The sequence below is a fragment of the Atractosteus spatula genome, chromosome 5, assembly GCF_055471065.1.
Source record: "Atractosteus spatula isolate fAtrSpa1 chromosome 5, fAtrSpa1.hap1, whole genome shotgun sequence".
Lineage (NCBI taxonomy): Eukaryota > Metazoa > Chordata > Actinopteri > Semionotiformes > Lepisosteidae > Atractosteus > Atractosteus spatula.
In genome coordinates, this window is record NC_142710.1 from 35033467 (window position 1) to 35046018 (window position 12552).

Here is a 12552-nt window from a genome sequence, read left to right on the forward strand (position 1 = left end):
TTTATTGTTTTTAAATATCACAATGTGTTAAATATTAAAATGATATTAATAAATTAAAATCATTAATGAGTTAACGCGCGTGAATACAGTCAACGGTGGGAGTAAAAACCAGTTCTACTTGTTTGCAACAAGCTTAAAATCATATATATTATAATTATAATCTAAAATAACAAAGTGGTATTAAAATGACCACTGAAACCAAAGTATAATAACATCTATGATCATTATTAACAATATTTATTATTATTCGAACTGCTTGTACTGTATATAGTTTAAGGTGATTTGTCACTGTTTTCACAACCTTCACTTTCTTATTAAAATGCCCATTTTTGAAACACAATGTTTGAGTTGTGTCAAAAAATAGCTTTGTGAATAAATGGCACAGAGTCTTCAAACCACAGGCATTTTAAAGATTGTGATTTGTGAAAAAAATCACAGTTTTTATTAAAATAAACATCTAGTACCTGGTTCCATTTTTAGAAACCTAAGTTTGAATAAAGCAGATCCCTGATGTAAGTGAGTTCATAATGTGAGAATTACTATTCAAAAGCAAAGAACTTGACCATATAGAGCAGAATAATGAAAACTCATTGGGTTCAATCTCTTTTTAATTTGAAACCCCTTCTGTGTTTTCTGTTTTTACACAGAAAAGAATTAACTACATATGCAATTATTTTGACAGGAGAAAAGATGTTCTGTGCTCTATAGCTTTTTCACCATACCAATCATTATGTTACATTTTTTTACACATCAGTCAAAGTGTTCTGAAGTCAGTCGAATATTTTTAAAAAGTACCATAATACTGTAGGTTGCACACCTACAGTACCTTTTCAAAGCCAGTTTAAAATGAGACTTTACCTGCACACTATGTAGTATCATGGATGAATCTATATATACTGTAGTTAGAAATAAAAAAATAAGGTACACATTAATATTTCACTTTCTTCATAAACATTTTCTGCATCAAATTCTTTAACTCAGTCACTTGCTGTGGTTACTTTGGAGATGTACAGTACTCCTTCAAATCCATTGGTGCTACAGTAGGATTTGTGCTATCATGCAAAAGGGTCTGGATTTGATTCCAACTCCAACCTGAGGTTATATTTCTTAACAAATATTCCTTGGGCATAATAATCACTCTCTGACAATAAAATCATTTGTAAACTATATTCACATTTCTGATTAGGTAATAACATGAATGTACCTCCGGACCAACAGACCAACAATCTTGAGGTTCCTCAGAAACAGCAAGAGAATTTAAAAATGCCTTTAAACAGAAATCTCAATTGAGTTTTCACATGTACAGTATACAGCATTTCGATTTAAATGCAAATTTTAATGCCAATGTGTATATCCTTAAATTATCAAATTTAAAACATACATTTTTGTTTTTAGACATTTTTTGCTCCCCTTTTTATTCCTAGTAGTTCAAGTACTGTATGTAAGAAGAACAAAATTGCACTTGTGGGGCATATCACCTATTTCATCTTAACTTTTCTGATGTAGTACTGGAGGGTGTTTCTTGCCTTGAGGGTGTCCTCACAATGGCGGGGGGGGGGGGATAAAGCAGTTACAAAAAATAGATGGATTGGTTCATTTATACTTGTAAGAACATTCCGATTTAAATGCAATACACAATACATTATTTATAATATTAATATTGAATGAACATGAATGAGTTAGCAAATGTGAATAATGCCAATGGCAGGAGTAAAAACATGCCTTAAAATGAAATGGTATTTAATCCCAGCCAGTGTCTGTAATCCCAGCCAAATGTAAATTACAGTATACTTTTAACAAGTTGTCCCTTAGAGTTTTCTTTGTGCGTTGCCAAATCGCATTGGAGAAAGGGTGTGTGGTGGAAGGTTTAGGCTACAATTGAATTTGCACTCTTTGGTTTGTGTCTGAAGAAGGCTTTGGAGCAGTTTACAACCATTTTTAATTTTTTTGTGATGCAACTTTGAAATGCAATTGCAAATTAAACCAATTGTAAATAAAATGACATTGTCAATTGTAAATATATAATGACGATTACATTGATGCTTTTATTAATTTTATACTGTATGTCACAGAATATTAAATATTCACTTTACATTCATGATCACTTAAACGTACTGAGGAGTATCAGATATCAAGGAGATAGCCCCACAACCCCCCAGGACTGACAGAGTAATTTGGAAACATTAATTATCCAGTCATTGCAAAAGGTGCTGTGAACTGCAGCAGCTACAAATAAAAAAATAAAAATTAACCTTTTTTTCTCCTGATTAGGACACTGGAAAAATTAAATTAATTAAATATCATAACTGTAACAGTTTGTCAAGTTTCCCTCTCTTGTGTAACAATCATTACATTTCCAAAATATGAAGATTTTTAATTTTTGAAATATTCACTGCAAATAAGTTTCTTATTGGCTTTAAATTCTGGCATCAAGCTGTATTTCTTTTATATACAGTATATTTATATAGTATACCCTCAGTTAATTGTATGCTATCGATTTGGTATATCTATGAATAAAACCTCATGTGATTCATGCATGTGACATGTCGGGAACGTAGTCTTTGTTCACGTTTTAAAACTACAGTACAGGAAAAAATGGGTGTTTTTATAGAAAAGGCCATTTGATGGCTGATTGCCTTACTGTATGTTAAAGCACAAAAAACAATGAAGAATAAACTGTAAAAAACAGTAAATTCAGCCCTACCACCCAAGCAAAACTGCCTATTCAAAATAACAAACACAGTGGTAGGTATACATACTGTAATATTTGTTAAAGAAGTTTGAGTAGGGAGCTGTTTTGCATGCATAGGCTGCAAAGGAACAAGTGAAGTTTAGTTCCAGGCTGAAAGTTATGTAACTTTTCTTTTCAGATTTTCAAGAATTAATCTACTGTTCATTAAAATGAAGCATGCAGGTCACAAGAGAAACTATAACTCTTCAGCTTACAGAAAACCCCACTTTAATAACGAAACCATCACTTATAACAACTTATAGAGATACACACACTCACGCCAGAGTCAATTTTCTAAGAAACAATTAACCTCCCAGTATGTCTTTGGACTGTACATTATATCGTACTGTGTACTGTGCAGTAATCAACTGTAGTATGATATAATCAATATATAAAATACATTATATACACAGTACATACAGTATGATACTGTACTGTATGATTTTAAAGTCACTACAGTACAATATGTGTGAAATAGTTTTATGCTCAAAATTTAAAGTTAAATTCTTTCCTGAGTACCTGCAGCTGAAATATACATTAAGACAAAATATAGATTATCTCAATACAGATGGAAACCTGAAAGAAGCACATTGTTTTCACAAGCTAGAGTATAACTAAACTACTTTTATATATACAGTACTGTACTTAAAGCTGGATTAGTGCTGAATTAGACAGTACAGGAATTGTCGTACAAAACTACGTCAAAATAAAAGTGTAAAGAAAATCAATTATATTGGGTAAATTCTCTCAATTTTGTCATTTCAAGTGGGAAAAGCAGTATAATTGATGTAAGAATTGGATTGGTCTCGTAAACCTAACCCCAGTCTGGCCTCAACTGCATCCTCATTTCAATACCATTATAAAAGATTGTTTCGAGTGAAAAACAAAATACTCAGAGTCAGTTCATTATTGAAGAAGATGGCTTTACAAGAGATTTTATGAAGGGATTTGATTGTTTAAGTTCCTATTTTTTAGTTTGAGGACCATTTTTAAATGTGTTAAATGGAGGGCTTCAGAGGCACATTACAGAATTGCAAAATTTAAACCCCAGCTAGTTTAAGGGTTAGAATTCTGCTAGTACTTGAACATTTTTAACACTAAACTTTATGTAAAGTTTAGAAACAGTAATAGTTCTTGCCCAACATTTGTTTTTCACATGCTGTATATATTAATTTTGTTTAGTAAAATAGCTCTACTTCCTTTTTTAATCAATTTAATATTTAACATTCTATAATACACAGTTTGAAACTAATAAAAGTCTAAATAGTATACAGTAGAACTTAAATTTTATATTTGGAAAAAGATTGTCTCAAGGGGCTCAGCTTTGACCGGGATTTTAAAAGCAGACATTTTCTGCCGACAGCCCAAGTGCTTCCACACAGCACATTAAAGATTCACTGCTCCACCTGGCAGTTTTACAAATTAGTGCAGTCCCACAACAGAATGTTTTTAAAAAACGGGGAGTGTGTTACAGTTACTTGAAGTGTGTGTGTGGTGCAATGTGTTGCATTATCCAGTGTGCATTCTGGATGACTGGATCTTTATAGTACTATAAACATATTGAATTTGGGTTCCATTTAGGTGTAGAAAGCAGGTACATCTACTCCCTGATTGGACCCAGCCTTGCTGCAGTTGTGAGGCTTCTCATTTCTCATCTTGAGGTAGATTTGTTAAGACTTTGTTTTGGAGAATGAAATTGAGAGGTAAAGCTGTTTTTTTTTCAATACACTTCTTATTTTAACATGGCGAAAGCTCTCGCATCTGCTTTACTGATACTTTCTAGACATGAGGCTGGTATGGTTTCTAAGCAGTGGGCAAGGGGCACTTGGCATTAAGACTCAAATCTCTGTCCTTGAAAATGAAATTTCTTTCTCTATTGTAAAAGTGTCAGACCCCCTTATCATGCTTATTTTTCTGCTTCTATTTTCTTGTGTCTGCTAGGTGCCCCCAGTTCCTGTCCCACAGGGATCATTCTCCCCATGTTTATTACCATTTCTGTCAAAGCATGAATAGCCAATTGGCTCTGCAGAGAGTGCTTCAATATTTTTAATATTTGTTCTAAGTTTTATAACCTGGATATTAACTCAATATCATGAATATTATTGGGCAAAGAGAATCTGTCTTGCACATTAAGATAGAGACTTAGAGGAAATATAAGATGCAACCAATTTGTTGCTGAATTTTAAGATTTTGTGAAGAAATAGAAGTCAATAGTCATATGCATTAGTATGTGATATGCAGTACTGTATATATATGCAAGATACAGTACTTATCATTGGTTTTCTATGATATTGTAAAAGCTGTCCAGAATGTATTCTGTTTATTCAGTTTAAGTAAAAGCTAAAAGGAAAATTTATTTTCCTTTCTGGATTATACTAAGTTAAAGATACCCATTATCAATCTTTTGTGGTTGATGCAGTTGGGCCTCCTAAAGTGTATGACTGTTAATAGAAACAAAAAAACTTTTGTACTATAATTAAGACTGAGCAATACAGACAGAAGGAACTTGTTGAGACCTTGGGTTTTGAGCTGAATTGAAGCCAAACTGCTATTTCATTATCTGACAAGTCTCCCAAGCACACCAACTTTTCCTTGCCTAATTTCAGTTGTAAATAACAATGATCAATTTGATTTGATTTGAAAATTAGGGTCCGCAGTTAAAAATCTTGTCTTTAAAAGGCCACCCTTCTCTTAAGTGAACATTAAAGAAAAAAAAGACTTCCAGCTCCATAACCATTTCCATTAATTTTTCAGCCATGATCTGTCAACTACCACAGTATTTACTGTAGCCATTGTCAACAGATTAAGCCTTTGTCAGGATGTCAATAGCTCCTTGGGAAATTGGTGGCAAATTTGGACTTGTCTATGAACATGACATAAAGCTGTCATATCATCTTTTGATTATCCTTTTGCTGTCTAATTTTCAGTGTACTACCTCCATTCTGTCAGAGTGCTTTAGCATCATCCACTATCATTCAGATGGCATCTTTGAACGCTTCACTGCTGCACCTACTCAATTATTCCACAGTGAGGTCGCCCCACAGGTTGATGTGATATTAGTCACAGAGTTTTGTGCCCTGGAAGCCTCCTGTCTCATATCAAGAGTTGCTGCATTTTCACTGATTGCTGCAAAGACTTGTCTATTATTTCCAAATCAGTCATACATAAAAGTTTCTTTTTTAGTCCTGGATGCAAGTCATAAAATAGATACAGTACTTGACATCTTATTTACCTACCTGTGCATACGTATTGTCTGTGTCTTTTACATTGGGTATGTAATGTAATGTCTGGTTAGTAATGCACTAATATCTAATTTTGGACTTTATCATGTACACTAAGTGCAAATTTACAATATACTGTATCTGCAGTATGAACCATTCTTTCTGTGTGAAAAGGATCTTTTTTTTGTGAAAAATCATAAAGAGGATTCTTAACTCATTTTATAATTATCCTGAAAAGATATTACTCTATTTGCAGTGTAAAGTATCACTCACTTGTGCCTGGGTTAACCTCCAGACCACTGTGCTTTCCTGCAAAAACAAGTTGATACTACTGAAGGAGATTTTTTAAAGCATTCTAAGTGAAACATCGCATGGTAAATTGCTTACCTGTACACTATATATGAATCCCTTACTGTTTTAGTTGTACAGTTTCACATTCTGGAAACATATTTAACAGGTGCATTATCATTAAAAAAAAGTTATTGCAAGTCTTAAGTCCCCATGTTTATTCTGTGCTTTCTAAACTGTAAATCCTTGCCATGTTGAATTTTTAGTAAGGATGTATCTGTCATAATTGATAAAACCCCAAAATATGGCACTGTATGGAATAAAATACGTAAGAAACTGAATAGTGCCTTTTTTCTATTTGTTTCCTATTCTTGGAAAGGCACCCTGTTTCCTGTGTTAACAAAAGATTAATGCAGCAGAGATGAATGTGTCTACAGCTGTGCACATTTTTATCCTGAAATATCCTTATTAATATGTTTTCTATCCTAAGCCAACCTTTCAGTCTTGTTGTTTTTTTTTTATATTGAGCCACTTAAAAGTTAACACACACCTGAAGAGATGATACATGTGGAGACACGAGGGAGATATATGAAACTGATTAGATGATTCTGCATTCAACTCTAGACATTCTAGGTGTCATAGAAACTAAAGAAATACAGTATATGATACAAATATTCTTTTATTGTGAGACTATAGCTTCCTTTGCAGGACAGATGGCTTCTGAGTCTTACAGTGGCTATCAAAAGTATTCACCCCATTGGACTTTTTCACATTTTATTGGTGTAACATTCCACATCCCTCCTCTAGAGAACGCTCCTTCCCTTTTCTGTTATGATTAGTTTTTATTATTTCGTGGTGTGTCTTGTTTGTACTTTGGTTAAAAGCCTAGCGTCTCTGCAGTTCCTGGCCCAGTATTGGAAGATGGACACCACAAGGCTTGCCTATTCCCCGGGCTCGTGGGTAGCCCAAGTGCAGGCCATATTCTCTGGCATCCTGACCATCTGGGTCCGGGGCTTGGAGCACCTGGTCCCGTTATGCTTTTAGTTCTTTGTGTTCCTGGTCTCGGTTCCCCTTCCTGGGGATTTTAAGTGTATTTGTCTTGGATGGATCTCCCGGCCTTTGGATAACGGACTGCGCCCCGACTTCCCTGGACTTGGTTGCTTCCGCATTTCGCCCTGTGCACCGGATCACTACAGTCACCACCCCTGTCTGTCATCCCATCCTAAGCATGCTGTATCTTCCCCTGATGTCCTTTTCCAGATTATTCTGTCCCGCATAGGGTCTTTAAGAACGCACTCCACGGGAGTCAGAACTGGCTCCCGTGACAATTGGAATCATAATGCATTTAATTTTTTGCCATTGATACAAAACACTCTCTAATGTAAAATTGAAAACAACATTTTGCAGACCCTCTTTAAGGAATTAAAAATATAAAACAGAAAATAACTGTTTGCTTATGAATTTGCCTCCCTTGAGTCAATATTTGGTAGAGGCACCTTTGGCACATATTACATTCATGAGTCTTCTTGTATAAGTCTTTACCAGCTTTGTACATAATTTTGTGCCTATTCTTCTTGTAAAAAACTGAAAATGTGAAACTGAATATACTTGGGAAAACAAAACATTTAATCTAATCACAAAAATAATTTAAGATGTACAGTATAATGTAAGCTGGTTCTTGAATGTGCAAATAGTAATCCTTCTTCTATGCTTCTGATTTGTAGGCTGACATATTAAACAAAAAACTGTAGGAAATACATTTTTATGGAGCAGTATAATATCAAACATGTTACAGCAGATTACTTTCGAATATCACACACTTTAATTTTAAGAGAGTACTGTATACATTTTATATGTATAAATTACATGTATTTACATATTTACATGTAACTAATGCATGACTAAGGGACTGAAGTGACAGCAGTTTTTTTTTTAGAATACAGTATATACTTAAAGTAAACGCTAAAAATAATTTTCAAAGGTCACACTTTTACCTTTGCTTCATCAAACAGTAAAGTTGGTGCTCATGACTATCCACAGTGTTAAATAAAAACTCTGTGGGCTGAATGGCATCTTTTTTTCTTGATAGGAAAACAATTATTTGCTGTCTACAGAAGTAAATCTTTCTTATTTATTTTTTTACTCAGCTTTCTCTGCAATATTAATACAGTACTTCTGAAAATTAAAATGCTAGTGTTATATTCTGAATGAAATTTATGTTGTGAGATGAGATAACATAATGTACAGTGTATTTTAAAACCTCAACTCAATTTGTATGTTTTAATTATTAGGCCAACTCCTTTTTGTATGTAATTTTTCCCGGCCCTGTGTGTTTTCTTTTTGTGTTTTGTGTAATACAATGTAGATGCTTGTAGAATATGTAGAAATAACATCCATTAATTCACAAACTGCTTAGAACCGCCTTCTCCTTTCCACCCCTTTCCCACCCCTTCCGTTCTGTAGAAGAAAACAATTACTTGGTTTCCCAAGGACTGATTAGCATTTTAATGAATGGTATAAAACCTCCAATCATACAAAACATGGTCATGGATAGTAAGAACTATAGCATTTGGTTCCTATGGGCTCTTACAATAGAGGTTTGGCTGATTATTAGGTAGTAACAAGCCCGCATTGATTCTGAAGAAATCTTATTACATGCTTCGTCTCCTGTCTCCAAAGGTTTGTTATTGAATTAATAAAAACTTTCTTAAAACAAATACAGCACTATTTAAAACAATCCTTGACATTAAGGGATCAGAGTTAGAGACTAACAGTTGCAGAAGGTTGCCTTTTGGCTGTTGGTTGGCTGCCTCCTTGCTGGGAGATGAGAACATGTGGAATTTCATACACATTCTCTTTCAACCTTTAATACCGCATCTGAATAGTGAATTGAATGAAGGCTTATGGGTTTCCAGCGTACCATTAGCATGACAAAGCACACTGTTGAGCCAAGTTTGTGTTATATTTTTATAACAAAATTAAACAGCAGTTATAAATAGTTCTGCTTAGTAATGAAGACCTATGGGAAATACTAGCATATTTACATTACCATTAAATGAAGGTCCTACGCTTTGTGCATAAACCTACTATTTATGAACTAATGAATTCATGAGTTCATTTTGCTAAAATGTCAACAAACTTACAAAGGTTTAGCATTCTGGGGTATTCTGGGAGTGAAGCCAGCTCGCCTGTACCTGACCTGTGTATAGATGAAGAACTTTAGCCTCTGTCTCTTATCAGTTTGACACTTTTCACCAAGCTTTTAAACAAATCTTCTCAAATAAGAGGAGGTCAAGAGAATGAACAAGGAATGCCAAATGATGTTCTCTGTTACTATTGACTCATACCAAAAGAGGTTTGTCTATCAGCAATGTCAAGATGCAAAAAAAACAAATGCAGTCCTTTTTCATTATACTTGCACATGCAGACCAAAACATGCTCCCTTTCCACAGGCTGAACTGCAAAAGATGAAACAGCAGGCTCAGGAGACAAAGCAGTTCATTGACAATCAGGAGGCAGAAGAGAGAAAGCTGCTCAAGATCATAGCTGATGCTGATGCTGAAAGGCTCCGACAGAAGAAGGAATTGGATCAGGTAGGGAAAGGGTTCCTGCTTCAATGAGCTCATTGTTGGCAGTAGGATAAAAGGGCACAGCTTGGTCGGAATCCAGGTTCATTAAACCCATAGGGCAAGCCTGTCTGTAGTTGAAGCAGAAGCTACTGGCCTCTTAAATGGTACAAAAACAATTGAAGTGGTCTTTTTTAAAATGTACTCGACACCCAGGATTTGATAAGATGAAGTGATCCTTCAGTGGTTTACAGCTGTACTCTGTGCTAAAATGGAGTAGAGCACCTTTCTCAAAAATCGTGATTTGCAGCAAACAGGAATGATCCATACATTGTTCACTTAGTAACTCTTTGTTTTAGTCAAACGTCAGTTTTCTTTCAAAATGTGTCAAAGTTTTTAATTTCTCATACATTTGTTTTGTTCCTGCATTCTTCTTAATGGCATATTTCTTGACTTTTCTCATAGTGTTGAACGGCCACAATGTATTGTAATGTTACATTTAAGACATATACAGTAAAGTCACCACACAGATTAAAAATGTATGTAATTTTACTACACATTTTCTCAGATCTCCAGAGAACTGAAAATAGGTGCAATCTTGTTCTTTTTACCAAAAATAATTCTAGGTCAATTCATAAGGTGCACCATGAGAATAGTGATTTATAATATTAAAGTGGTAACTACTGTATGTAATACTGAAGCAGAGCTGGTTTATGTTGTCACATTATATTTTAAAGGGCAAAGCAGGTTTCAGAAGTGTGGAACACTCTTTTTTGTTTAGGTAATCAGCGAGCGTGATATTCTGGGCACGCAGCTAGTGCGGCGCAATGATGAACTGGCACTCCTGTATGAGAAGATTAAGATCCAGCAGTCAATGCTGAACAAGGGAGAGATCCAGTATAACCAAAGGGTTGAAGACATCCGGCTACTCAAGATGGAGATTAAGAAGTTGAGACGTGAGAAGGGCATCTTGGCCAAGACCGTAGCCAATGTGGAAGATCTTAGGTAACAGCTCTTCATCCCTCATACAATTTTTAAGTTTTACATTGATTGTTCCAACTCTATGGATTTCATATAACAATGCACCAAATGTGACCCACATATTGTACTATCTGCAAATGATATTTGTTCATTCTTAAATTATTTAATTATTTTAGGGTAACCCTAGACCAGAGTCAACACTACTACCTTGAGCAATGCTTATGTGCATAGAACACAAATAGAGCATAATCTAAGACATAAAAGAAAATGTCCAGTTTTTCATTCAGCATAGAAGAGATTAGAGCTTATTATTTTTTCTACTCAATTTCTTTGTTAAAAATCTTTTATAAATGTAAATTAATTACCATTCCATAAACACCTGATATTGAGAATGGAAAAAACATTGGTAACATTATGTTTTCCTGTTGCCTTTCTAGTCTGTGTACTTGAAATAACTGTAGCTAATTATTATTAGTATTAGTATTTGCTTTACAGTTTTGCTTTGAGGATATACGTGAAGATTTTCTTTATCAATTTTCTTAATTCTTTGAGATTATTTTCTAAAGTCACTTTGAATACTTCCCTATTCATATTGTTTCCTGCCTTCATGTTTTTATTTAACAAGTAAAATGCATGATCAATTAAATTTAAATCTGGAGATTTATTATCTAAGATTTTCAGTTTTCTCCTGATGACCTGTTCACTTTCATTGGACATACATTTTGGGTTATTGTCATGCTACATGGTGAAGTGCCATCCAATAAGTAAAGAAATATTTTCTTCTACATCAGCAGACAAAATTTTTCTGTAAACTTCTGTAAATTAGGTGTCTCACTCATCTTTACTGGTGATGGCGGCAGCAGCAGAATGATACATTTGGAGAACACTATTTTATAACTGCTGTTGTTCAGATAATTACCGAAATATTAATTTTTAAATGTACTTATCAGTTAAAGCACAAAACATTTGGTTCTCATAATCCAAAATGTATGGTACTATTTTGGCTGGGACTCATTCAGATTTTCTCTCTAATCTGGAATTTTATGGTAAAGTTTGTCTGTGTGGTCAAGGCTTTTCTTAGCAGGTATCTGTCCAATAAGTTGAAGCAATTACTAAAGGTCACCAACCCTACTCTTCCAGTATAGCGTATTTTTAGCCAACAGCTCAACTGTGCTTTAACTAATAGATGTTGTACAGCACTATCCTGGAATGACTCATTTTAGAGAGTAGTGAAGTCTCACTGGAGACTTAATGTTGTGGCTTGGGCACTGAGTATTTTCTTAGTTCACTGCCAACACGATGAAAAAAAACCTGAATACAAGTGTCTTTACTGATATAAATGTACAGAAAATGTTCTCAAGGTGAAACTGGTAGAATTGTTAATCTTTCAAAATGCTTTTTTTTAAACTAAATTTAATTTTCCATCTTACATGTCATTTTAACAAAAGGCTTTTTTGTTTTTATTAGTGCGTGCTACAGAATAACTAAATAAACCCTTTGAAAAAAAAGCATTTAAAATGGCAGTTTAGCACATTTAACAAATGTCTTGTACCTGTAAATCCTGGATTTAACAACAGTTAAATGTATGCAGTTTTTCTGTCTTTACTACAGAATTACCAAAAACCTAGTCTGGTTGAGCAAAAAACCAAAGCAGAATCAGTGCTGTGAGGGAAATAAAGCACACATGAGGGAAGAGGGCATGAAGAATATGTCTGTGTACTTCAGTCACACTGCTTTTTATTTTAAAAAAATACTCTTTTCTACA

The 12552-nt window shown here is 34.3% G+C and overlaps 1 protein-coding gene across 1 annotated transcript in view; it reads left to right on the top strand.

Moving 5' to 3' along the window:
* Positions 1–12552, top strand: part of cfap58 (cilia and flagella associated protein 58) — a 65373-nt gene that overhangs the window by 18917 nt on the left and 33904 nt on the right. The window contains exons 12-13 of the mRNA XM_088915788.1: positions 9693–9833; positions 10588–10811. Of these exons, the coding sequence (XP_088771914.1) occupies positions 9693–9833; positions 10588–10811 (365 nt within the window). The remainder of the gene's footprint in view (positions 1–9692; positions 9834–10587; positions 10812–12552) is intronic.